The sequence below is a fragment of the Triturus cristatus genome, chromosome 8, assembly GCF_964204655.1.
Source record: "Triturus cristatus chromosome 8, aTriCri1.1, whole genome shotgun sequence".
Lineage (NCBI taxonomy): Eukaryota > Metazoa > Chordata > Amphibia > Caudata > Salamandridae > Triturus > Triturus cristatus.
The window spans coordinates 58,564,432-58,591,442 of NC_140591.1; the positions used below are offsets into that span (position 1 = coordinate 58,564,432).

A 27,011-nucleotide genomic window follows, 5' to 3' on the forward strand; every position below is an offset into this window, starting at 1 on the left:
CTCCGGCGCGTGCTTGATGACTCCTTGAAGCATGGGCAGGATGGAGGTGGCCCCGTGTGTCTTGTCGAACGTATCCAGGAGGAAGTCCTCCTCCACGGGGTCGGTATGGAGATCTACACCATGGTAGTGTGCAGCCCTCTGGAGTAGGTGGTTGAACCCCAATGAGTCTTCCGGTGGGGATGGTCTCGAAGGGTAGAGATCATCTTGCGGGACGTTAGGAATGTCAGGGATGTTATAGTCATCCCATGGGTCTGGGGAGCATGTAGGTTGGTCATGGTGTTGTAAATTGAAACTACGATGTGATTAAGCATTTACTAAAGACATGAATTCTCCTGCCTTACACATGTCTCTTTCGTTATGTTGACTGAAGTTTGGACTCCATTTTGTATTGTCATGTCTCCACGTGCTCAACACGAGGAGAGTCCTATCTTTGTGTTAGTTGCTCTTGTAATCTGCCTAGTAACAGTCTATAAATAGTTCCTTTGTCCGTCTGGCGCATGCCCAGACTTGACCACATCTGTTATCAGTTAGTCCTTGCTTGACCATGTTTTCGCGGGCTCAAGGAGTATGTCAGCTCCGCCCACATATTGATCTTGTATTGAAAATGTCCATAAAAGGTAACATTCTTCGCCTCATGTTGTATCCTCCCACTTATGAGCCCCTCTGTTGTGTATAAAAGGGGACCGTGTACGAAAGTTCTTTGTGCTACTCTATGCAATACTGAAGAGTGTTGTGTGGATTGTAGGACCACCCTTAAGGGTTAATAAACTCTGTCTTTGTACTTTGCAGTTTCCGTGCCAACTTCCTTATAGATTCCATTACAGGAGAGCGAACCCTTGTGTCCTGCGGGCCTAGCTGGGGCCTGTATTCATCAATTGGCGCCCGTCACGTGGGGCTCATCGGCGACTCGGATGCTCGAAGGATTGGTCGCGACGAAGGTGAGGAATTTGGCCGGGGATGTGATCACTGCCAGAGGCATTTTAGTCCTGGCATCCCGAGGTTTTTCTTCCTTCCCTTCCGACCTGACCATCTGGGTGGCGCCGGTCCTCGACTGAGATCTCTTCTGTCGGTCCTGCCGTGACAGCCGTTTGGGCGAATTTTGGAGCTTGGCAGTTGGAATCTGGACTCTTGATTGGTAAGAACCGTTGTACGGTACTTGCTCCGAGTTTTTGAAGCCTGGGTTGGCTATTTGAGTTGGATTTGTGATGACCGGTCATATCTTGTATTGATTATTGTGAGAATATATGCGTTGCAACACATATAGGCAGGTAATGTGGAGATATTTCTCCGGAACTGTGCAACTTTGAACGGCACAACGTTTAAGTGCCATTTTTTTGATAATACTGCATATTCTGCATTATTTTTGAGCATGCCTGCTTTTAGCGCACTCCGTAAGTGGTGCTGCTGCTTTGGAAACCGGTTAAACCTCGAGGAATCTGCTCCAGCTCCCCCAGAGGGGACTCCTAATAGGGATATGTATGTGAAGCATGGTCTTTCCTCCATAATGTACAGCACAGTATGGAGGAAATATACCAGAAAGGATCCTGAGTTACGGTGGCCGTTGTATGGGTCGTTTGATATGTGTAAGATTGAGTATGTGGAACAGTGTAAACGGCGTGCTCGTCAAGACATGTTTGAATGTGTGCGATTATGGGTGAAGGAAGTGCGTGAGCGAGAGAAACGTGAGAAAGCGCTGTTTGATAAAGAGCAACGAAAGAATGATCATGTGAGAGCGCAGGAAGCAAAGCGTCGGGAGGACAGAGAACAGACGGAGAGGCAAGAGAAAGAACGCAGGTTACAAGTCTCGGGTCAATATGCTGTTCGTCAGCCACTCTAGCCTGTCCTTAATAATCATGACGATGATTTTTATTTATTAGATCGTTCTCCGCCTCCTTATGTCGGCGCGTCTGCCCCGAGGCCACAAGATTCTGGATCGGGTTCGAGTAAGGTAGATACGCGGTCCATGTTATCGGCTGAGCGAATGGGTGAGCTTCGGCAGGTTTCCTATCGTGCATGTAAGGGCAAGTTATCCCTTGCTGAGTTGTTGGATTCTTGGGAGTCGTGGCAGGATAGAGAAAGGTTGTATTTCTTGGGACACTTTTCTGATGAAGTGATTGGTGCCTTTCGGAAACATTCCAGTGTCTTTGAACCTGACTATGTGGTATTGGATGCTAAAGCATTGCGTAATGGTGTTTTCTCTCCCTCTAAGGCGCCGGAGGCGGTTCGGCGACTGTTTGCGTTGCGGGATGCGGCGAAAGACCTTAAAGAGAAAGCACGCCAACAACTCGAGGAGGAGAAGCGGTCGGATTCGCGTACCGGAGACGGCCATTCATCCACCTCTCAATCAGATAAGAGCGATCTAGTGCATGCTAAACCAATGCGAGAGGCGGCGCCTTTGTATGTTCCTCCTAAAGGAACGGGGACTAGCTCGGATATTACCTCCGCCGATGCTAAGGGATATTTTGTGTATAATTGGGTTTATACTCCCTGGCACAGGGCTGACGTCATGGCATCAAAGAATGCGTTGCCTGATCCCCGCAAGAAACCAGCGGCCTTTTACGAAGAAGTCGAGGGGGCCTTGAATTCTTGTATTATGACCTTAGCAGATATAGATTTGTTCTTTGGGCTTATTCTACCACCAGATATGTGGCGATCTGTGCGGAAGGTGGATGATGCTGCCGCTTTTAAGGCTCGATGGTCTGAGCTTGAGGATGAGGATAGGGAGAGAAAGCCCGCGCAGAAACCACCTCAGATTATTTTAGATCTCCCTGCTGCTATTCTGACTAAGTTGAAGACAATCATTCCCCCTAAAAAGATTGACTGGAATATGCTAGCCTCGTGCAAGCAGAAAGTCGATGAATCAGTTGCAGATTTCTTTACGCGCTTTGAGGAGACGTTTCATGATTTTAGTGGTCAGTCTCTTACGGATGACACGGGTCGACACCTTTTTGCTGATAAATATGTGGCGAATGTATTACCGGCGATCGCAGCCCACCTAAAAGCGAGTGAAAGTTCTTGGTCCACTGCGACCCCGACAGCCCTCCTGACTATAGCTCAGTACTATGAGCGCCAGGAGCAAGAAGCGAAGGGGCAGGAGGAGAAGAAATCGAAGGATTTAAAAACAAAGGTGATGTTAGCACAAGTATATGGTCCGCCCCGACGGGGTGTAAATAGAGGTAGGGGAGGATTTTATGGTCCTCCCTCGGGCCGATCTGATCTGAACAGGAATCAATGTGCGTATTGTGAGCAATCGGGACACTGGGCCAGAGATTGCCCAGCGTTGCATGCTTCGCGGCAGGGACACAATCAGGGCGGCCCAAGAGGTAGAGGGGGTTTCTCGAATTTTAGAGGGAATTCGAATGATAACGCTCGTTTTGACCCTGCCGGGCAGCAACGAGATAGGTCTAATGTTTTCGATCGACAAAACCAGTATCAAGTGTCGGGGATTGACCGTTCTGGGTACCATGATTCTCAGCATGCATAGGAATGCGTTGGATGGGGGTTAGAATCAGTTGAGGTGCCGGTTGATCAGAAGGGTCCTTACGTATCAGCTGAGGTTTTGGGTTCTACTGATCAGTTCCTAGTGGATACAGGAGCGACTCGTAGTGCGCTGTCTAAACAATTGGTTCCGAGGGCTCCCCCATCTGGCTTAATGGTTACATCGGTAGGGTTTGATGGTACACTCTCCCGAAGCCCTCTTTCGCGGCCCCTCACATTTCAGGTTGATTCCTTTTCTGCACCCTGTCCGTTTTTGCTTGCCACGAACACGCCGGACAATATTATGGGCCTTGATATGTTGAAGCACTTCAGAGCTACGATCCGCTGTTCCCCTGCTGGAGTGCGGGTGATATTGAATGACAATTACCCCCTGTCTGAACGGATGTGTGTGGTTACAGAAGATGCTGTGTTAGCGACCCTCCCTTGTGCTCTGTGGGCCACCTCGGATACTGATGTGGGACAGATGGTGATTCCGCCTGTTCACATTAGTGTCCAGGAGGGGGCGGTGTTACCACGCCTTCCACAGTATCGTATTTCGCAGGAGGGGGAAGAGGCTCTTATACAGATTGTGCAGGATTTGATTAAGGTGGGAGTAGTGGAAGAAGTTCCCTATAATGTTTGTAATAGCCCGATTCTACCCATTTTGAAAAAGCATACGGATGCCAAAGTCTATCGGTTTATCATTGATTTGAGAGAAGTGAACAAGATCGTGATACCCCAGTACCCAGTGGTCTCTGATATCACGACGTTGCTTACTTTGGTCCCGCCTACGGCGACCACGTTTTCAGTTATTGATTTGAAAAACGCCTTCTTTTCAATTCCCATTCATCCCGATAGTCGATACCTTTTTGGTTTCACTCTAAATAATAGGTCTTACCGATTTTGTAGAATACCTCAGGGCTACACAGAAAGCCCTAGCATTTACAGTCAAGCTTTGAAAAGACAATTGGACTCCTTTGTTCTGCCTGAGGGTGTCGCCCTCATTCAATATGTCGATGACATCTTGTTGGCGGCCGACACTTCGGAGTTGTGCGAAAGGAGTACGTTGTCCTTGCTTTCCTTTTTGGCATCCCACAATCACAAAGTCTCTCGGAAAAAGTTGCAATTCTGTAGACCAAAGGTGACTTATCTGGGTCACCTTTTGTCTAAGGAGGGGCGTGCACTCACACCAGATCGTGTCCAAGTGATTCTGGACACGCCGACGCCGTCCACGCAGAAGGACGTGCGTGCATTTTTGGGTCTCGTGTCGTTTTGTAGGCAATGGATACTAGGGTTTTCACACATAGCTAAGCCATTGTTAGCCCTTTTGACAAAAGACACACCTATCCCGCTTCCTTGGACGAATGAGTGTGACACTGCCTTTCAGAAACTGCGACAGGCTCTCTGTTCAGCACCAGTGTTAGGGACTCCTGATTATACCAAACCTTTTTCGCTGTATGTGCATGAGAAAGATGGATGTGCATTATCAGTTTTAGTGCAGATGCACGGCGACAAGCAGCGCCCTTGTGCATATTTTTCGGCTGTACTTGATCCTGTTGCCCGAGCATTGCCTGGTTGTTTTCGCTCGGTTGCGGCAACAGCTGTGTCAATACGCCAAAGCGAGGGAATTGTGTTATCTCATAAGCTGTTGGTATTAGTCCCCCACGCTGTTGACGCCTTGCTTAATCAGACAAAGACGCAGCATTTGACCAGTGCCCGTTTAACGGGATATGAGCTGACGCTTTTGGCTCCTCATATTACGTTAAAGAGGTGCGTGACGTTAAATCCTGCCACATTGTTGCCATACCCCGAGACTCGGTCTGAGGCACGGAAAGCACATGATTGTATCCTTGTGACCGAGGAACAAACAAAGGGTCGTATTGATCTCCAGGATACGCCCTTTTCAGATGTAGATGGAGAACTGTGGGTGGACGGGTCATGCCTGAAGCTACCAGATGGTACGACTTCAGCAGCGTATGCGATTACCACATTGCAAACAATAGTGGAGACAGCACGCATACCACAGAAATCAGCTCAAGAAGCGGAACTGATAGCATTAACACGAGCATGTGAGCTCAGTACAGGATTGTGTGTGAATGTTTATACAGATAGCCGCTATGCCTTCGGAGTAGCGCACGATTTCGGCCTGCTCTGGAAGGAAAGAGGGTTCTTAACGTCACATGGAGTACAAATAATGCATGGGGAGTTAGTTCATAATCTTTTAACTGCATTGACATATCCGAAGAAAATTGCCATCGTTAAATGTAGCGCCCATAGGAAAGTAGTCGATAAAGTTGGAGAAGGGAATGCGTTAGCAGACCGGGTGGCACGGGAGACTGCGATGCAGCCCGGTGCTACTGCCATGTATGTAGTGAAGTCGCAAGTAGAAAGATGGCATGATGCGAAGGAAGAAGTGCGAGAAATACAGAGGACCGCTTCTGACAAAGAACGGGAGCAATGGTCCAGTGAGGGAGAATTGGATGATGAGGGCTGCTGGAGAAATAAGCAGATGGATAGATGGAAATTACCCACGGCTTTTGTACAACCTATGGTTCAGATGGCACATGGGCTAGCACATGTTGGAGCTTCCGCAATTGTAAAATTGCTTACCCAAGTCTGGGAGCATCCAGAGATTGCTAGCACGGCAAAGAGGGTGGTGCAGACCTGTATGATCTGCCTGAGGTACAACCCAGGAAAGGGTACTCGAACCCCAGCAGGAGGGTTTGTAACACCTACTGCACCCTTTGAGGTTTTGCAGATGGATTACATCCAGCTTGAGCGTTGTAACAATTTGAAGTATGTTCTAGTAGTGGTGTGTGCCTTTAGCAAATGGGTTGAGGCATACCCTACGAAGGACAATACTGCAATGACTACCGCCAAGATGCTGTTGAAGGAGTTCTTCCCTCGATATGGCGTTTGTAGACTTCTGTGGAGTGATAACGGACCCCACTTTATAGCGGATGTTATAAAGTAGGTTTTGAAGGGTCTAGGCATCACCCAGAAGTTCCACGCAGTATTCCACCCTCAATCTGCAGGACTAGTCGAGAAGTATAATGGTACACTGAAGCTCAAGATCGCTAAAATTCAAGCTTCGACGTCTTTGACTTGGCCAGATGCTTTACCGCTGGCGTTGTTGTCAATTAGATCGGTACCGCACTCTCGAATCGGTCTTACACCGTACGAGATTGTCTTTGGACGTCCAATGAATATTTGGGGTCCACCAAAACCTAAGACTGTGTATGATGTACCTTGTGTAATGATGAATGATTATCTGGCACAGTTAACGGATAACTTGGTTTCTATTCATCAACAGGTCCGGGAGGCGCTCCCTGATCGGTCCACCGGCGAAGGACATAGTCTCCGGCCTGGAGACTATGTCATGGTGAAACTCTTTGACAGGACGAACAGCCTGGAGCCGAGATGGGTTGGTCCTGAGCAAGTCTTACTGGCAACGAGGACGGCTGTGCGAGTTTCCAACAGAAAGAATTGGATCCATTCCCTGCATTGCCGCAAAGTACCGCCCGGATTGGTGGAGCCTGCTGTATTGACCGATCAACGAGAGATTCTGACCACAGAGAAAGGCCGTGCTGTGGAATCGAACGACGCTGAGGAGCTCTTTCCGGACCACGCGGCTCCTGGAGGAAAGCGATATCATCTGAGGCCAAGAAAGTGAATCCTTCAGTATCGGGACATGTTGTCAGAACGGCCCTTGGGTTAGTGAAACGGAGAGCCAATGAGGCAAGGGGGGGGGGGGGGGGATCAGCCCTGCATTAGTGTAGCGACACCCGTCTTGGCCCGTTGGTGAAGAAATCGACCGCTGCCCAAGGGGAAGAGTTCTGACAAACCTTTTAGTTTCAGGAAGATATTGATTCTCTATTCTGACATGGAGAAAAAGAAGATCCTTTGTGCAACAGGTTTTATGCTCACAGTAGCTATTGTTGGGATAACCACATGGTTTGTGGAGGATGTGACTCCTGCTCGAGAGTTACTTGTGTTGACCACTCCAGTGCCTGAGGAGCACTACTTCTATACCCTTCCGTATCAAGAATTGAAGCATCGTCAATCTTATTTGAATAACACTTTCATCCAGATGTTGCATCATACCCACGTTGCCACAAATGCTACGAACTGTTGGATATGTGGTATGATGCCAGCTCATCAGAAGAAAGGAGGAACGCCATTCATACCTCTTCCTTTCTCTCATAATGGCTCTTGTAGAGCGTGGTACACTTTGCTTTTTGCCACTCGGAAACCCACAGTGGGACGATTACTCTTCAGACTCAATAAAGAATGTCATCAGGATAAAGATGGATATCCGCAAGCGAATGGGACAATTTGGGAATGGGAAGAGTATCGACCAGAAAATGAATCGATTCCTTATGTTTTCACGAACACCAGAGACACTGTGGGAAAAGACAAATTTGTGATTCAAGTGGCACAAGCTCAAGCGGACCTGTGTGTCCAAAGTGTGGGTTATATTCCTGTTGGTGTTAGCGATTGTATTACCATATTAAACATCGATGGGTTGAATAACAGTACCTTCTTAGCATCCCATAATACATACTTCGTATGCGGAAATAAAGGTTATTACCGTTTGCCAGCCGGTTGGTCCGGAGTATGTTATGTAGCATTTTTGTTGCCTCCTGTATTTTTGGCACCTGCATCCTATCATAAGGATTTGAAGTTGTTAAATAATGTGACTGTAAATAGGGATAAACGTACTCTATCAATTGATGACGTGGACCAGACTGACACCAGTCTGCAGCAGTATATTGATTTTAATTTAGGATTGTTTTTCTTCGTTGGAGCTGCCCTAAATAGTAGGAAAGTTCGAAGATTAACAAGAGTGGTAGAGGCTGTGACAAACCAAACCGCTGCTGCTCTTGGGAATCTTACGGAAGAATTACAGATTACCAGAATTGTTGCATTGCAGAATCGTATGGTGTTAGATGTTATGTTAGCTGATCGAGGTGGAGCTTGTAAAATTATCGGAAGTAGTTGCTGTGTGTTTATTCCTGACCACACACCGTCAGTCTATAATGCAATCAACAGGTTGCATAAAATTGCAGCTGAAATCCATACAGAAAACGGCACTTGGTCCTTTTCTGGATGGTTCTGGGCATTGATCACTGCTTGGGGTTGGAAGGTTTTAACTGGTCTCTGTATAATTATAGCAGTTCTGTTTTCTTGCTGCATCTGTGTCCAATGTGGTCCCTTGCTCTGTTCCTTATGTGTATCATTCTGTATCCCCGATAAGAAAGCTATTGCCAATGTCACTTATCAGAAACGTTTAGCTAAGGAAGTAGAAGAGATGATGATAATTGACATATACGATGATTATCCTAACAAACCGGATGTCTTCAGTAAATGCTGAAAGGGTCGTCTGTTGTAAATTGAAACTACGATGTGATTAAGCATTTACTAAAGACATGAATTCTCCTGCCTTACACATGTCTCTTTCGTTATGTTGACTGAAGTTTGGACTCCATTTTGTATTGTCATGTCTCCACGTGCTCAACACGAGGAGAGTCCTATCTTTGTGTTAGTTGCTCTTGTAATCTGCCTAGTAACAGTCTATAAATAGTTCCTTTGTCCGTCTGGCGCATGCCCAGACTTGACCACATCTGTTATCAGTTAGTCCTTGCTTGACCATGTTTTCGCGGGCTCAAGGAGTATGTCAGCTCCGCCCACATATTGATCTTGTATTGAAAATGTCCATAAAAGGTAACATTCTTCGCCTCATGTTGTATCCTCCCACTTATGAGCCCCTCTGTTGTGTATAAAAGGGGACCGTGTACGAAAGTTCTTTGTGCTACTCTATGCAATACTGAAGGGTATTGTATGGATTGTAGGACCACCCTTAAGGGTTAATAAACTCTGTCTTTGTACTTTGCAGTTTCCGTGCCAACTTCCTTATAGATTCCATTACAGGAGAGCGAACCCTTGTGTCCTGCGGGCCTAGCTGGGGCCTGTATTCATCAATGGGGCTCGTCCCCTATGTCATCATAGACATCATTGTCATCATCCGGAGAGGGTGTGGGGGAATGATGAGGTGGGGGGGGGGGGGGGGGAGAAGGAGAAGTTGGAGGAGGGGGGAGGGGGTGGTGAAGGTATTCTCAAAGGGGAGGTAGCAAAGCCTTTCCTCATAGGAGGTGGAGCTGGGGCAGGCTTGTCCAGGTGTCTTTTTGATGCGGAGCATCAAATGTCCAGTTTTAGGATCCTTGATCAGTGTTTTTTGCAATGGATCAGGTGTAAAAAGTTCTTCAGAGTGGTCTGTCCGTCGGCGCCGAAGGCATCGGGCCATAGGTTTTTTTGTTTTAGAGTCTGCACTAGTCCGCTGTTTTGAACTATGCGGCTTTGAAAGGGCTGGTTGGTTACTCGGCTCCAAGATGGTTTTCGGCTTCGAGATATGAGTGTCGGTGGCCTTATGTTTTTTGCTCGGTTCCGAGGACGGTGTTGGTACCGAGGAGCTGGTGCTGGTTTTCGGCGCCAAGTGCTTCGGTATGGAGCTGGGTGCCGAGGAGGCCATTTTCTTTTTCGGCATCGGTGGGGAGGAGTGTATCTCGGCACCGGCGTTGGGCTGGCTCGAGCCTGAGCCGCCGGAAGGCTCAATAGGCTTCTTTACCGGCCCCGAAGGTGCGGTGTGGGAAGCAGTGTTCTTGGTCGTGCCTAGGCTCGAATGCGTGATCGAAGCCTTTTTGGATGCCAATGAGGGTGTGGGGTGGGGGTGGATTTCGGCACTCACGACCCTCTGTGCCAGAGTGATGTCCTCCACATCTGAATCGTCGGTTTCGGAGACGCTGACGAGGCCCTAGTCGGTGTGTTGTTTTTCTGGAGCATCGACACCTTCTCCGAAGATGTCGTCTGGGATTGCTGCCGACGAGTGTGCCATAGTTCTTCGTGCCCTTCGGTCTCGAATGGTTTTCTTGGACCGGAAGGATTTGCACGCCGGACAGTCTCGATCCTCGTGTTCAGGGGAGAGGCAGAGATTGCATACTTCGTGGAGATCGGTGTGGGGGAATTTGGACCCACATCGAGGGCACTTCTTGAAGGGAGTCCTTTCCATTAGCCAGGAGCTTGGATAGGCCCGAAGGCCGTCGTCAACGACTGGAATCGAAGGTCTTGATCGATGAGAGCCACGTTGAGTGTGGAGATCGCGATCGAAAACAATACCGCGAAAAGGGGGGAGGATTGCGCGTCGATTGAAGAACTGGAAACTGTTCGGAACCGGAGCGCGAAGATCACATCCGAGCCCGATGGCGGAAAAAAAACAATCTCAGGATGGAGCTGAAGCCCATGCGCAATACGATCCAAAGGAGTTGTCACATACCTCGTGACTCCCAAAGACTTTCCAGGAGAAAAACAACTGCAACATCCGGGCCCAACACCAGATGGCGATCTATGCACAGTGTGTAATCTGCACAGTGTGTAATCTGCAGCTCATATGCCTCGAACATAAAGAACTTAAGTTCCACACAAAGGTTAAAAGAGAAAACTCAATTAAAGAAAAGAGCACAAATAAATGGAGATTAAGAGGCTCAAATAAATAATACACAAGGCAAAATCGCCAAAGATTGCTAACTGAGAAACTTCCAAAAAACCGGTTGTTGAACCTACTGGGAGACTACAGAATGAAGGAAAGTACACAAACTTTCATAACCTGAGTAACATTAACAGTCTATTGGATCCTTGCCCATCCAGGAGGCAAACCAGACGCAAGTTATGTTCAAACACTTTGCAAAAGCATCAAAGTATGGCCACATTTAAGCCTCCAAGATGGAGCCTGGGATGGATCAGCAAATATCTTTTTTTTCCCCCCAAAATCAAGTAGTGTGAAAGGGCTTTTATTTAAAATACAAGAAGCAGCGGCAATTCGCTGCCAGCCCTCCCCAGAAAAAGGCCAAATTGAAAAAGAAACAAATAGAATCAAAGGTGTAAGGTCAACAAAGGAAAGGGGTGAAGGGCTGAAGGAAGAGCAAATAGAATTCACGAGGGGGGGGGGGGGGGAAGCACCGGGAGGGCAGGCTAGACAGATGAGGGAGAGAACACGTGTGAGAGCAACAAGGAGTGTGGGCTGTGTGAGATGCACACAAGAGAGAGCAACAGAGTGCAGGGGTAGAAAAGCACACGAGGGAGACTGCTGGAAAATAGATGCACTTATTTTATGCTTAAGCAAAAAATAAGTAGTTCCATAGAAGGGAACAGTTGAAGGACACGTAAAGTGGGTCTGCTCCAGGAGGGGGACTAACAAGATGGAGAAGACAAGCTCGTGAATAAGAAGTAGTAAATGAGAGCAGCAACAAAGCCAACGAAGGGTCAGCAATGGTTGGGCTTTAATCAGGTCTTGGGAAGCGGACGAATGATCTTTTGCAATTAGACACATTGCGCTGCCTGGTAGGGGAGACCTGAAAATGTGGATTCGGAGAGAAGTCACTTCAGGCTTGGAAGCAGGGGAAATATTTAATAACCTAAAGCGGAAATGTGCATTGGGAGGATGGATTTCTTCACATGGCGCTAACACCTCCATTTTAGAACAGATTAAAGAAGACACTCACCTCTACATCGGGGTCCTTGGCAGGACTATTTCCCTCATCCTTCATCACTGGAATTTCCTTGGCAACAAGACTGTAGGTCGTCACGACGATGTCATACTCAGCGAGACTAAATGGGTAAGGATACAAAGATAGGGTTATGCCAGCGGGTGTGAGGACAGTAGACATAGGCAATTGCTAATACTTTACAGGTCATTGCTCAGAAACCATATCACACGAAAATGGGTCATACCTAAATTTTTAACAGAGACCACTCCATTCATAATCCGGAATTAAAGGCATGACCTGGTTTAGAATGTTGCCGTGTGACCCTGATCAGGAGCCACAAGGCACTGCAATAGGCAACAAATTGGACTGGTATCAATTTGTGCCTTGGAGCTCCCCGTAGACAACCCTTCTGGCAAAATGGCTCAGAAAGTTCCATTTAAACAAAAGGTAATGGGTGGAATGCCTACAAACGTCCCAGCCACTGACAATCACAGTAATAGTCCAGCCTGAACTACCAGGCCACATCCCTTCTGAATGAGAACACAACTCTAGGCTGGACCAGCCTTGTTGGGATACACAACTGAGGGAAGAACAGCTTGGATCTTACGGTGCAGGGAGTACGGGACGCCAATCTGGGCATTAGCATTTCAGAGAAGCACCCAGCTTATAACGAGCCTGTCACAAGTTCATATCACATCAAGTCCAACTCCGCCTTACATTCTTCGGAGGATGGTATAGACTAATAAAACTGAGAAATAGTAACACTAATTCCTTATAGCGCTTAGCAACAAAGGCTGCCGCCTGAAGAGCGATATGAAAATATTCTCACCACCATCATTTTCATTAGGCATTACAACTTAATCCTGATAGGGTGACTGTAGGTAATCACTACTGTAGGTAATCACGACTAGTTCTTCCCTTAAAGGAATCCCAGTCTGTTCTATATCTTTTCTCTCCCCCATACTCACAGGAACAGAAGAATCTGACAGAAGGTTTGCGTGTCAAAGTCTATGAACCATCTTTTGCGAACGAGTAATACAGCTTCTATAAAAATTCAAACTTTACGTGACTCATACACACCCTTTGGTCTACAAATAATTAGAGAGAAACAGAACACGAACGGCACCAGATCTTAGAAGGTGGACAGATTTTCATGAGCCGAATGAAACATACACATTCCTCTTCGGCTTTCACTTTATAAAGATCCCTCGAGACGAGCAACCAAGCAGAATTGCCACAAACTAATAATCGCTTTGTCCTACCCTGGATTGTGAAAAACAAGTTTTGATCAGGATAGTGTGAATCGTTCATGGTGAGCGTTCAGGAGTAGTTTGCTACTCGGAGGACACAACGTTAGTTGCACAGATCCCTCACATCGAGACAGGGCTAAGGTATGTTATCTGCTTCCAATGTAGAAACAACAGATCAAGATATTGTCCCTACCATAGTATCCGCAGCTCTTAATATAACAAAAGACCGTTGCTTGGCGGTGGGGTGGGGTCTAGCTGGGTAGAAGTTTAACATGGAGGAAAGCTACTGTCTGAACACTCATCAATTCCAAAATTTACACTCGTAACGTGTAAAAACTAACTAAGACTTTTCACGTTAAGCAACAAGCTTACATTGGTTTACTCTGAATGGGCCTGCACAGCCCCTTTCTCTGCAACATTGTCCACTTAGTCCCTACTCCATCTCTGCATTGGCCCTCAACTTCTGGGACAAAAAAAAAACTCTTAAAATTCATTAATTAAAAACAACTGAAAATCATCCTATGGTGCGGGGGTAAGAGGGATACTGGCAGTGAGGACCAACTATAGCCATCAAATCAGAAGTGTCCTGCACCCTGACATAAGGGGAGCTCTTCCCAGTCAGGTCTACCACAAGAAGAAAGGCTAGTCCCATCAAATCGCGAAATACACCCAGTACTGAAATCTAGACTTCCATTTGAGAATACCTGTCTTTGTCAGTGAGGGGAGACTGACTTACAGTACATTTATAGAAACCTCTCACGTTTTCTTGATTAAAAAGTGTTTGAGAGTTGCGCTCTTATTTTTCTTCAGTCAACCGAACACACAGCACCCATATCTGAGAGACCTAGGTGTGGGACTCTTGTCCGTAGCTGGTCCAAAGAAGCCCCAGCCCTTAAGAATCTCTTCGGAGCACGGCCATTAAAAAGCACCCTCACCTGGTCTACATTGCACCATTAGGAAGCAAGCCCCCGCAAATTCCTTGCCCGATTTGACCATTGAGAACTCTTATGTCTGAGAATTTCTGGGCCAACAAATACCACACTTTATCCCTCTCCTGTTTGACCTATTAAAGCTAACCAGGTCTTCGAGTCAGTTCCGAATTGACCACCAAGACGCCTTTTAGAACCTCTTACAATGGCTATTGGAACCCTCCCACTTCTGAACATCTTTTCCCTGACTGGTCAAGTGAGGCTCACCCAAAGAGGAGAATCCTTTTTCTGGTTGGACAATTAAGAAAGATCTACTCAAAAACCCATTTCCAGGTCTGACCCCTGACTGACAATCCTCTCCTTGCTTTGACCACTTCACCCAATCAAACACATCCATGTCTGGAATACTTTTCCTGGACAGGTAACTGATAGGCACTCACGTCTGACTATCCCTCTCCCGGTTGGGCCCATGGAAGAGATAGACTTTTAGTTTGCTACTGCTCACACGCTTCTCCACTTCTTTCTTCCAGTGATGGATCAGGGATGCTGGGCAGATAATCAAGGTTCCACGAGAGGGCACAATCGAAGAATCTAAAGATATGTCAAAAGCAGGAGGTTATTGCATGCAGCAGCAATATCGATACATGCCCCTTCCCCTTGTATCATGTGGGCTGGGTAAAAGAACACATCTTGTCAACTGGAAGAGAGAACAGTCAGGAAACCGAGTCAAAGCGCTTTCATGCAAACTAAGGCAGAAGGGGTGAAATGATGGACACAAAACATTTTAGGAGTGAGCAGTGTCTGGACAACTCAGCAGCCCTGGCTTGAACAGTGTGCTCTGATTAACATTAGCTGGTTTTATATTCTGTCATTGGCATCTTACTGTCAGGCATGGTTTAGGAACGTGCCATCACACAGTTATCAATGGGAAAATAAGGTAAAACACAGCATTGCAGGAGACACATGCTTACAAACTAAGTTGGTGGGTGAGGGGGGTAGGCAGGTGGGGGACAACTACATTTAGTAGCAGTTCTCCAAGTGGTGTGCCGCTTTTAAGAGGGCGCTGAAGGTTCTTGCTCCATTTTATATTTCTTTTGGACATAGTACTAAATACAGTGGCCGCAAAGAATCCGTGTACTACAAACAGAATCAAGTAATAGAATGGAGGCAGAAGGAAAATAAAGTTAGATGAAATTAATTACATTTGCAAAGCTGCAAAACCACCATGACAGATATTAATGGATGTAGAACAAACAAGTCACTGAAATCCAGTTATGCTTTTTTCGGTGGATACTCTGTCGTCCCACATATCTCACCTTTTGAATGTCTTGGGTGCCTAAGTTGCTCAGGAAATTGTTACAAGGAGCAGCTCTCCAGTGCAACCGCAGCTACGCACAAGATAACCCAAGTACACATACAGCACCTCACTGCGCGCTGGAATTATTATTTTTTAGGTATTTATTTTTTTACACAAAACCAAGAACGGGCAACAAAACTAACACAATGAAAGATATGAGCAGCACGCAGAACCCAAACAAAATTGAGCACCACGGAAAAGTACCGAACCAGCATCGCTCCTCAAAATCGGGAGGAGACAGGGTGGTGAGAAAAACACTATCCAATAGAAAACAGCTTCTTTCCACAGACTTTTTAAATGAGTGCCAAAGTAATGCCGTGACAGATGGTGAGACACGGGAATCCTATTCATACTAGAAAACCACGCACAACAACTCTGGCAAAGTAACCTTTGCTCTTAGCAGCCACACAATACCGATTCGCACAGGGGCGGTGTGGACAGAGGCCCAAGTAGCCAAAATTGAAATAATAAAAGCCTCCAGAAAAGGTTTATATTTTACCAAAGCACAACAAATGTTAAGGCTTTGAACAGCTCAAGATTAAATTGTCCTTTTTACCTGCGAACCCAACAAACAGATGGGCATCAATTGGAGCCAGCCCATGCAACCTCTCCTCCTCTAGGAGGGGTGAGGTGGAGGGCAGAAAGATCGCGAAGTGCCCGAGGGGCACAAGTTTCAACGGAAAAGTAGAGCAGGTTTGCTACAGAAGCTCATCTGGAAAGAACATAGGATAGGGCGAAAGAACAGAGGGCTTGTAGACAATTGGATATAACGAAAAAGCAAATCAGGAAAACAGCAGCCAAGGCGAGTCTACGTATTTTGCACCTACGCAGTTCAAGAGAGAAACCATCAAAACTTTAAGACAAGATGCGGCTACCATTGCCAAGCCACAAGGAAGCCGAGCAAACACGTGCAGTCAGCCTTTCAAAAAAACAAGCAACTAACCAGGATGTAAACCGCCTGGTGACAGACACACAATGAATGATAGATGACCTAAATAGCCTCTAGCTAGAGCAACAGCTAACCACTGCCTAGCCAACAACAAGATGCAACATGTCAGAAAGAGCAGGAAGGACTCATCCTCTAGTCCTCACACCGTGACCCATAAAGAGACATAGCGGAATATGCCTTGCTACAGAATACCAGACACCCCTGGCAGATGATCAGGTGGACTCATTTAGCTCAGAACAATCTCCAAGTATTTAACTTGAGACCCCAAGGTTTGAGACCACTGCTGCGACAGAAGAGCCAACTTGTTTGGCAACAGGTTCAATATAGTAAGACTGCGTTCCAATAGATTAGAGTACAAAACGATCAAATGCACCTAGTGCCTCTTTGCCTTCTAGAGGAGCAGAGGGAGGGCTAGAGCAAAAGGAGAGGCACACCCAAGTCCCTGACTCCACCTCAGTCGTACACAACCCCTAAAGTGCCCCAGACTGATTTAAGCAAAGCCTCGGAGTGCAAAAGCCATCTGTAAAACCTTGGGACAAGGCTCCCTAATGTAGTCCTCCACGCGGATCATACTCTGGATATCCAAGGCCACATTAAGAGATTCAGCCGTAGAGGAAGGAGTGTGCTTCAGAGACCCACACACAACCAGAGGGCTTTGACAAGCGGACGTCTGGATACCACATTAGTCTGCCCGTTTAGATAATGCACCAAAGTGGTGTTGTCTGGAAGCACTTGCATGAACTGCCCCAGAGGATGACAGCAAAGACATCCCTCTGCAAGGTCCAGTTCAGTGAGGAGGAGTCTGCCAACAGAGTGTCCGGAGCAAACAGAGGTACAAAGGAGCACGAAGCAACCAAATGGAGCCGTGTGCCAGAAAGATGGGCACAGCAGCCGAAAGACCTGGAGACAATTACACACAATGCACCAATCAAAATAACTCATCCTCTTCCTCCAATTAGATAAAATGAAACACGCAAAAGGCAAATAGCCCCAGGAGCTGGCGAAACAACAGCAAAGGGAGGTCCGCCTGTACATCATTGCAATAGCCGGAAAGTCCCAAAGCCTTGATTCCAGGAGAAAGGATTTTATGATGTCTGAGGCCAGACTCACTGATAGAGGAGATGCTTAACTGTCAGCATAAGGACATCCGCAAGTTGACTGAGAAACCCAAGTAAAAGAGGAGAGTCGACATTAAACCCAAATGCACAGAGATTAACTGGACGAACTAGCTTACACCAGTCAGCCGTCTAAGTGAGTGAAGACGTCCACCCCAGAGATGGGGCCACAACCACTAATTTGTTGAACATCTGAGGTGTTGACGATAGCCCAAAGAACAAGACCGCAAACCACAAAGCAGAGGCACCAAAACAATACAATCTAGGGGTGGCACAGCCCAACTAAAATAGTTTATAGGGAAGAGAGTTCTACCACAACTAAGAGGAAGGAAAATACAAAGGGAATACAATCCTAAATATATCATTTTTAAGGTGTGTCTAACTCTTGGGTGATAACTCACATGAGCTCAGTTTATTGACTTGAACTCTTTACAGGAGGTATGTTTTTTAACCAACAGTAATTCTGGACTTAAACACTGTTTGTCTCATATTGCAAAGGATTTACTTTCACTATTTTGTGTTTGTGTTACATTTAGAGCTGTCCAGTGCTGAAATTGTGAAAGAGGGGGCCACTAGCACTCATGTTTGGGGGCCAGACCCTCCTTTTCATTATCACACATGACTCTTGGGTGCAATGTCGTGAAAACAAAAAAAAAATGCAATGCCACTCAATTAAGTGAAAAAACACGTGAACTGTAGGGGGAACACATACCTTGGACTTAATTTTGAGGATTTTATGAAGAATGTAAATGTTCTCCTTGGGGCAAACCATTTGTTCCCTGCACAGAGTATTATTCAAGTACTTCAGTTTCCGTTTGGGAGAATGTTTGGTATCACAACCTTTTCGCTCCCTAGACAATTTTACAAAAACCCTGGAATTTGATCCTGAAACTCAGATTTTTGAGACACTTGGAATACCAGTGTGGTCACTTTGAAAGCTGTAGAGACAAATCAACCCTCAACTAATCTTATGATGAATCATAGAAAGTGTTTCTCCATTGTGTCAAATTAGCTTTTACAAAGAACTTGACTGTCTAATCTCCGGAAACGTCTATGCATGCTACAGTAGCATCAAGTGTCATTACAAAATATATCCTATACAACGAGAACCTAAAACTTCCGTGCGTTGTCCTTATATGGACACCATTGTATGTATTTGGAATGGCTCAAACTTCCTTGGTTGGCTAAAGGCAGAGGACCAATATTTACGGTTTATGTGGTCTTACAGCAGTCATGTGGTTACTTTCTTTGACTTATTGAACACAAAACGAACAGCTCATCACCACAGTATTCAGAACAAGCATTGGCATAGCCAATAGGTCTCGCTTTAGGGGCCTTATAAGTATTTAGTTATGCAACTGTTGCATGGCTAAACACTTATATAAGGTCCCAAAGGCGAGACCTAATGACTATGCCAATGCTTGTTTTCTTTCTAATCGCGGCACCAGTGCTTTACTTTTAACATTAAAAGTAAAGCGCGGGTGCCACGATTATAGCAAAAGTAAAGAAATAGATGTTTGTTTCTATTGCTTTGCTTTTGCTATAATCGCGGCACCGGCGCTTTACTTTTAATGTTAAAAGTAAAGCATCGGTGCCGCGATTAGCAAGCTAAAAATGCTACCGCCAGCCACAGCTTGCAGTGCATGTGTGCGAGTGATGCGCGCGCAGCAGTAATCACGCCATATGGCGCCTCTGCTGAAGTGTGCGCGCGCGCGCACATGCACTGCAAGCTGTAGCCGGCGGTAGCATTTTTTAAAGCCCTTACTAAAGTCTCTCCGAACAGCGCATGCGCGCCGACTCAGCGAGACCTAAAAACTACAGACAGGAATTCCCTTTTGAACTCCATTTTAAAGGTTGGATATAATTTACACATGGCACAGGTTTCTTGTTATAAAACAAACTGTACTAGCAACAAGTTTGAGCTTAAACTGCTGGAGAGGTGTCATCTTAGTAAAGTTGTCAGACAGGCCTAGAAACAGGCACCCAACACTCCATGCTCTCCTGGAAACAGGACAGAACAAAAGTTCAAATGATTATAACATTACTGTAGCTAGCACTTTTCATTCTCTGGCCAACAAAGTGAGGGAACTTCTTTTTCTCTACCATGGCATAATGAATTGAATAAGTGAATTAATACTTGTACAGCGCACTGCCGCTTGCCATTGAGCATCATGGAGCTGAGCTTAGAGCCATTTTCTTTTGGATTGATGCAGGCCTAAAATAGAAGGGGAGGGGGGGGGGGGAGGGATTCTGGGGATAGGACTAGATTAGCATCTAGAAGAGCGCGTCTGAGGCTAGAATGAGACAAGTCTTCGAGGTCTTTTTGAAACCGGCTGCAGGGTCTATGAAGCAGAAAGAGCTGGAGTTTGATCCAGGCTTTGGTGCCTAGCACCATGCAGAATTTTCCAACCTGAAGTTTTAAGTCTTAAGGGTGGGAGCTTGAGGAGATTAGCATTGGCTGACCTCAGCAGCCTCTCGGTTTTGTAACGCGTGAAGCGGCCATTAGGATATTTGGGTCCATTGGACTTATTCTAAACGCTAATAAGAGGATATCGAATAGTATCCCCTTATAGACGGGCAGCCAATGTGGTTTCCTTCGGGTTGCAGAGTCCGAGCTGAGTGTAGGAAGCTTCGGCACCAGTCTAGCCGTGCCAGGTTATACCATCTGAAGCTCATGGAGCAGCTGCTTGAAGCGAAGGCGACCGTTCTTCTGGCGTCCAATGGAAGAAAGTGAAAGAATGTTTTGAGCAATTTCATCAGATTAAAAGCACATTCCATAGCTTGTGGGTGGAAGGAGAGGGTGGTGTCGAATTTGACCCCTACATTTTTGGCAACTTGTACTGCGGCAGGAGTGGGGGCATGGAATTTGGCCACCATTGGGTAACGGAGAATAGATTAGACTTGCCAAATATTAGGATTTCCGTTTTCTCAGAGTTACACTTAAGGTGATTGTTTTTAATCCAAACGATGACTTTGGTGAAGCTGCTTTGGAAATTTCATTCAGAACTGAATGAGCCTTTGTCTAGGGATAGAAGTAACTGCGTACATAGGCTTGTAAAATGTCATATACAAGTATGACAATGCAAAAGGTGAATCGCAGGCTGCAAGAACATGCACTGAAAAAAAACTATCAAGTTTGTGTTGTTTGTAGTGCACAAGCACAGACTGCACCTAGACCTTACTTCAACATACTGCTGGCTATTCCTCGAATGTGGAGTGCTTTTCTCAAACAAGCATTTGCAAAGCAAAAAAGGCTAGCATTGGCTGCTAGCCTTTTTGTCTTTGTCAAAGCTTGTTTTGTTATGGCTTTTACAAAGCATTGTTTGGAGAGCAGCTGTGCACTCAGATATTAAAAAGAAAAAAAAAAGAAAAATATTTTCTTGGTCTCAAAAAGCCTAGTCTCCAGCACTGAAGGGAACCACTTTGTTGAAGGATGCGCTCCCTGCTAAAGAGCAGATCAGTCAGAGAGAGTCGGCCAGTGGCCAATGTGCGCACTCTGAGACGGATGGCAAGCAGCTCTTTAACAGGGAGCACATCCTTGTACAAAGCGTTTCCCTTCAGTGATAAGGACTGGACCAATGGCTAAAGGGCACAGAAGAAAAATGTCAATGACAACAGGCCAATGGCTAAAGATGGTTTGGAGAAAGCCCCGATAATTAAATTTGTTATACTTATAATTTCAGTAAATTCTTTCGGTCTCGGCTAATGAGAGACCTAAAAATAAAGACACTGGATTTTCTCAGAAAGAACAGACAAGGAGATATTAATTGATGCGCGTGAGTCTAACACCAGGGGTTTAATTTTACATGATTCTGGTATCCTCTTCGGAGGTTTAACATTAATATAGCGCTACTTATAGCTATCTTTTTTAATGTAGTACATATGTATTTTTCACTCTCAAAATCGTTCTTTACTTTCTGATGTAGCTATGTTGACGCCGCTATGTCATTGTGCCACTGCTTTACAAGTGTACAAGGAGACAATCACAAAAGGAGGAAGGAGCACACTGCCTGGCATACTGGCACACAATTAGCCCAGATGGATTGTGCCAGGTATGCCAGGCAGTGTGCACTCTCCCCCCCTTTGTGATTGGCTACTTGGGGAGTTGTTGGGCCAATGAGATCTGGAATGCACCTGCACTTTGGGAATAGTACAGAAATCTAAGATGACTAAGCAGGATTGCCAGCACCCCCACTTTAATGTGTTACGCTCTACTGAAGAACAACAACAATCCTGAAGCATGTGTCTAGAGAAACTCAGCACTGGCTGCACAAACAATGGTGAATACTAAAGACTTGCAACTAAAGTGATTGTGATCATGCAATCATGTACCACAATTATTATTTTTTATTTTACAGAGTTGTATATAGTGCAAACTTGACCCTGTATCGGGTATCAGAGAGTTTGACATAGCACCAGTTGCGTTACATGAGGACACATTCATTTTTTTTTAGGCACGGGGAGATTAAGCGATTTGCCCAGAATCACAGGATGTTCCGCGTCATTGCCGAGAGTCGAACCAGATCCCCCAGATTCGAGGTCGGCCGCCGTAGCAGTTAGGCCAACTCCTTTCCTCTCAATGCTTCTCGGCTAGTTGCGTGCTGTATGACAGGCGGTGTTCTCCCTCTTTTTGAGATGTGCTTTGCAGTCTTAGATACAGTGTCCTTGTGGGTGCCTTGGGTCCGCAGTTAAACCTGCTCGGTTTGTTCTTGGATTCCACCATGGACACAACTGCAAGAGTGCAGAGTAAATGCTGTACCTGACATATGCCATAGTTCACCGATTTGAATTATGTTGAAAAGGAATGTAGTTATTGTACAAAGCACTGGTTTCTCTTCAGTTGTGCCTGGCAGATCTGGTTCACAAAAGCCTTTTTAGAGATTTTTTTTGTGTCTATGTTTAAAACTTCAATATTTTATATTGTAATTTTGATTATTTAAAAGACAACTTACATTTTATAGTCCTCCAGGAGATAACTCACATGAGCTCAGTTTATTGACATGAACTCTTTGCGAAGCATGGATACAGGAGGTATGTTTTTCAACAGTAATTCTGGACTTAAACGCAGTTTGTCTCATATTGCAAAGGATTTACTATCACTGTGTTGTGTTTGTGTTACAGGTAGAGCTGTCCAGTGCTGAAATTGTGAAAGAGGGGGGCACCAGCACTCAAGTTTGGGGACCAGACCCTCCTTTTCATCATCATCACACATCGACTCAGAGCAAGAGAGAAAGGAAAAAAGGCGAATAGGTAGGAGACGGGCACTATAGGAAAATCCTTCAAAAGGTAGAAGGCAGAACTAAAAAGGAATGTCCAGGGGTGAGAAAAAATAAAAAAAATAAAACGAAAATTTAAGGTTGAGGAAGAAAGAGGTATGAGGTGGAATCAAGAGTAAGCTGCAACCCTGCCATGCTGCAATGCCAGCACTGGGCTCCTAAGAAAAGAGTTGTGCCCCTGCACTCATTTTTACAAATTAAAAGTACAGCTTCATTCACTTGAGGAGAGTATGTTTTTCCATGGTCTGTGAGTTTGATTTTACTCAAGATTCTGACTATTCGGAGCTGAAATCTCAAATATAGTGAAACATTACCATTCAATAAAGAGTCCATGCATCCTATGAGAACACAGCCACACACTTCTAACACGGTGACATCGTAAGGTCAGATACCTTACTCGCATATCTTCTGTCGAAGTCTTTGTCGCTCAGACCCGGTGCTAGTTTAGGGTAAGCGGTTAAAGCAGCAAACAACCTTTCATCGTGGAGCACAGGGTAAGCAGTAGAACATAGTGCCGAGAATAGTTCTTTCCCTTGCACTTCACCAGCCTGATTGAATACACAGATTGAGAAGCCTTGGTTGTACCAAAGTTTTGTGGGCTCTTTGCTCGTGGTCCAGTCTACTTTTTCCCTCTATTGACTGGCTTTGCTGGTTCCATTTTTATGAAGGTGCCCTCGAGAGTGAGACACACCAGTAAATGATACAATTGGGACCGTACTTTTGCATTGTTCAGTTTCTACAATTGTGGCAAGACTATTCACTATAAACCGTTTTTGTTGGGTTGCGTCATCCCCAGGTTGTTTTTATTTGGTGTTTTCTTTACTAGAAGGGTGAATCTAGGGACATTTCCTCCTTATACTCTGCACTTTCTTCCCCAAACTCCAGTGGGACATATGAGCAGAATGCAGAAGTAGGAGTCAGCTCAGGGCCACTATTCCGTCCTGTGGGTCCAATGGCAGATGCCAGACACAGCATCCTGAACTTGTCCACTTTGATGAACAAATCTGAAACTTTGAAACGCATAGTAGAGTGCAGGCCGCCATGTTTTTTTTTTTGCTCGATCAGCTTCACTACTGTGGCCCTTGTGTGTAGGAACAACAGAACTCCAGAACAGAACGCCTCCAAGACTGAAGAGGTGGAATAGGAAAGGAGAACTGCGGGAACGTTTGGAGCGGTATCCAAGAAGTGGAGGGAGCAGCCTTTCGAAACGATCTGAAGGACCCAATTATTTAAGCTGATCACCTTCCACCAAGCCAGAACAAGGGCTGCCTGCCCGGCCAACCAGGTGAACAAATATATGGAGGGCAAATCACAGTGGTTTAGCAGCAGCACTATAGGACAGACGCGGCCAATGCCTGATCTGCTTTTTCCACAGTACTTGTGAAAAAGCGGCTGCCGGGCCTTAATAAGCTGCAACAAGCCTCCCTCTAGCAAGCTGTGAGCAAGAAAAGTCACGTCACTGGTGGCATTGTGGATAACTTTTTCTCTTGGGATAGGTCAGAACGTGACAGCGGTAGCCATGCTCCACTTCAAATGTTCCAAAGAGGAGTACGTCTTTTCTTGATAGTTGTTCCAGTCAAAGGGCAGGTTTATCAAGTTGTCCTGGACCGCTCCAGAGATGACTCAAGAGTGCCTCCAAGCATATTGTTTAAGCACAAAGATTACTGACACGGAATGGGCGATGGTCAACCGAGTCAAGTCCACATTTTTGAGTTGGTGATGAAGCATGAAGTCTCAATCAGCTGGTAGAAAAGAGCCTTCATGTGGCCAAGTTTGCCATCTCCCAGAGTACATGCACATTGCGCACCACTGGACAATTGGCATTCCTCAAAAACTTGGGGCTAGAAGGCCCAAGACTTTGACGCGCAAATGGTCTAGTTACAGCCAAGGAAGAACAAACGTGGTTTACCTAGGCCACCATTGCTGGCTGCAATCCCATCTCATTAAAAGGGGAGCACCGACCAGAGTGGTGGTGGCAGGCCGTTTCCGTGAGGATGACAGAGGTCCTCCAAAGAAAGGGGTAGTTCTAAGACCTCTGTAGCCTGAAACTGGACAGCAGCAATTTAATAAACCTCTTTCGAAGGAGGCACAGAAGGATAAGGAATGGATGAATCCCTTGAGGAATCCAGACCACTAGCATTGTGCAAATCTAAATATAAGCCAGGGTCCAAGTAGCGGCATAGAAACAGACGCATTTACTCCTCCGTATGCTGGTAATTCTGAACTAGTGTTTTTAGAGTGTCAAAGCCTCAACCAAGAGTTCTTCCTTGCAGGTAAAGTGTTGCACCTTGGAAAGGTACTCACGGCAAGTGTCTACCTCAAATGGAACAAGCATCCTTGCTCTCGTAGAGGGAATAACCTCTTCCATCCGGCTGGGCAATGTGGGCACCCTACAGACTCTAATCAGCATAAATGACTTTCATGGAGGCATCGAAGCCAGACCTAAAATAGGGCAACAGACACCAGGCATCACAGCCATGGCTGAAGACAGAGGCCCGGATAGAGTCAGTGTGCTCAACAGTTCCCAACACAATGAAGAGGCTCACCATGAGAAGTACCCATATGTTATCCAGCCTTGCCTGCCGAAACGTGGCTACCTGTGCGCCTCACGTTACGGCTTGAGCCTTTTCAAAACAGGCACAGGATCAGGGTAAGATAAGGAAAGAGATGGCCAGAGCTGTGAAATGCCCCGGGCTTCTTTAGGCTGAGCCCTGGAACAAAAACTTCTAAAGGAGGCAGAGGTCTTCTACCACCATTACTTTTTGAACTTACAGTGAGAGACCTTTGGGAAATTACCCCTTCTCTAGAACATGCGTTTTTTTTTGTTGGAGGGTTGGGGTGTGGGGGGCGGCGGCAATGAGTGCTGTAGAGGAGACACATAATGCATTAAAGAACAGTGTATCACTGAAAGGTGTACTGAAACATTGAGGACGGAAGTGTGCGATAGTCAGTGGAGAAGTGCTCATCTGAGCGTGCGCTCTACAAATCTGCATAACATAACAGCACGATCACCCAGGAGGGTACCCTGGCGCAGCGCATAGTTGCTTTGAATCCCATGGAAAAACTCCCTAATGTGATGAGGGAAAGTTATGTGGATCGCTTAATTTGCAAGAGAGCACAGTGTAGCAGTGGTCCTCACATACGAACAGCCTCATTGTGAGTGCCCCTGAATGCCCAATGGTGGCAGTCAGTGTTACTGCATGTGAGAAGTTGGCCTGGCATATGCTGGTCACTAGTTAAAGTGGCCACCTTGCACCAGTCCAATTCGACTCTTATTGTAGATAGGTTTAAGACAACCTTTTAAAGAAAGCTATCCTAGTGGTAGCTGTGGAGAGCAGCCTTCAGGTTAAGACTTTAGAGGAATGAACAACAGCTTGTTTTACCTTATAATCTCTTGAATTACCAAATGAAAGGACACCACACAGGTATAGGTATAGATATAAATATATATGTATTTATTACTAACAACTCTCTGCTAATCTCTTTATGAGATTAGAAGTCAAGGACATATGCACAAATAAATATTTCACAATAAGTTAAGCACAAATATGGCTGGGGCCCTAGGGGCGTACCAGACCATATACTAAAAAAGAGACTTCGAGATAACGACTTGCGAGGGGACAAGGTCTAGGGCCTTCAGAAGTGCTGAGGCCTCACTAATCCACCCAAGGCAGGTAAGTAAAGGACCCACGGGAGACGCATGCAGTGTGAACACAGCAGCGGATCCCAATTGACTTCAATGGAGCAAGTCGCGATTGGAAATTTAGAGTTTTAGGATACTTCAGGAAAGTCTACAAGCAACTCACTTACAGGGTAAGTAGTTCTAGAGCCAAAACACACAGGAGCACCGTAGTGCTGGAGTTACCTCACCCAGGGAAGCCAGGTGCATAGGTGCCTTTTGGTGTTGGGTCGCGGCGTCGTTTTCAATGGGAGCCAAAGAAGACTTGCTGCTTGTGAAGACAGGAGAAGTGTCCGGTGGAATCCAAGGCTGGATTCAGAAGAAGGAAGACCTGAAAGCAGAGGGGACAGTGTTCAAAGTCACTTGGCAGTGACCCGGGGCAAGGAAGATGGATGCCCACAGTCGTCGGGTGACTTCAGGTGATCCACGGGTGTCTTGA

At 46.0% G+C, this 27,011-nt stretch overlaps 1 protein-coding gene across 4 annotated transcripts in view; it reads right to left on the bottom strand.

The window, feature by feature from the left end:
• TTF2 (transcription termination factor 2) overlaps positions 1 to 27,011 on the bottom strand; it is a 186,546-nt gene that overhangs the window by 89,558 nt on the left and 69,977 nt on the right. For all 4 annotated transcript variants that reach the window (XM_085620975.1, XM_085620976.1, XM_085620977.1 and 1 more), the window contains exons 12-13: positions 14,637 to 14,787; positions 12,033 to 12,138 (exon numbers count right to left, since the gene is read on the bottom strand). In XM_085620975.1, the coding sequence (XP_085477101.1) occupies positions 12,033 to 12,138; positions 14,637 to 14,787 (257 nt within the window). The remainder of the gene's footprint in view (positions 1 to 12,032; positions 12,139 to 14,636; positions 14,788 to 27,011) is intronic.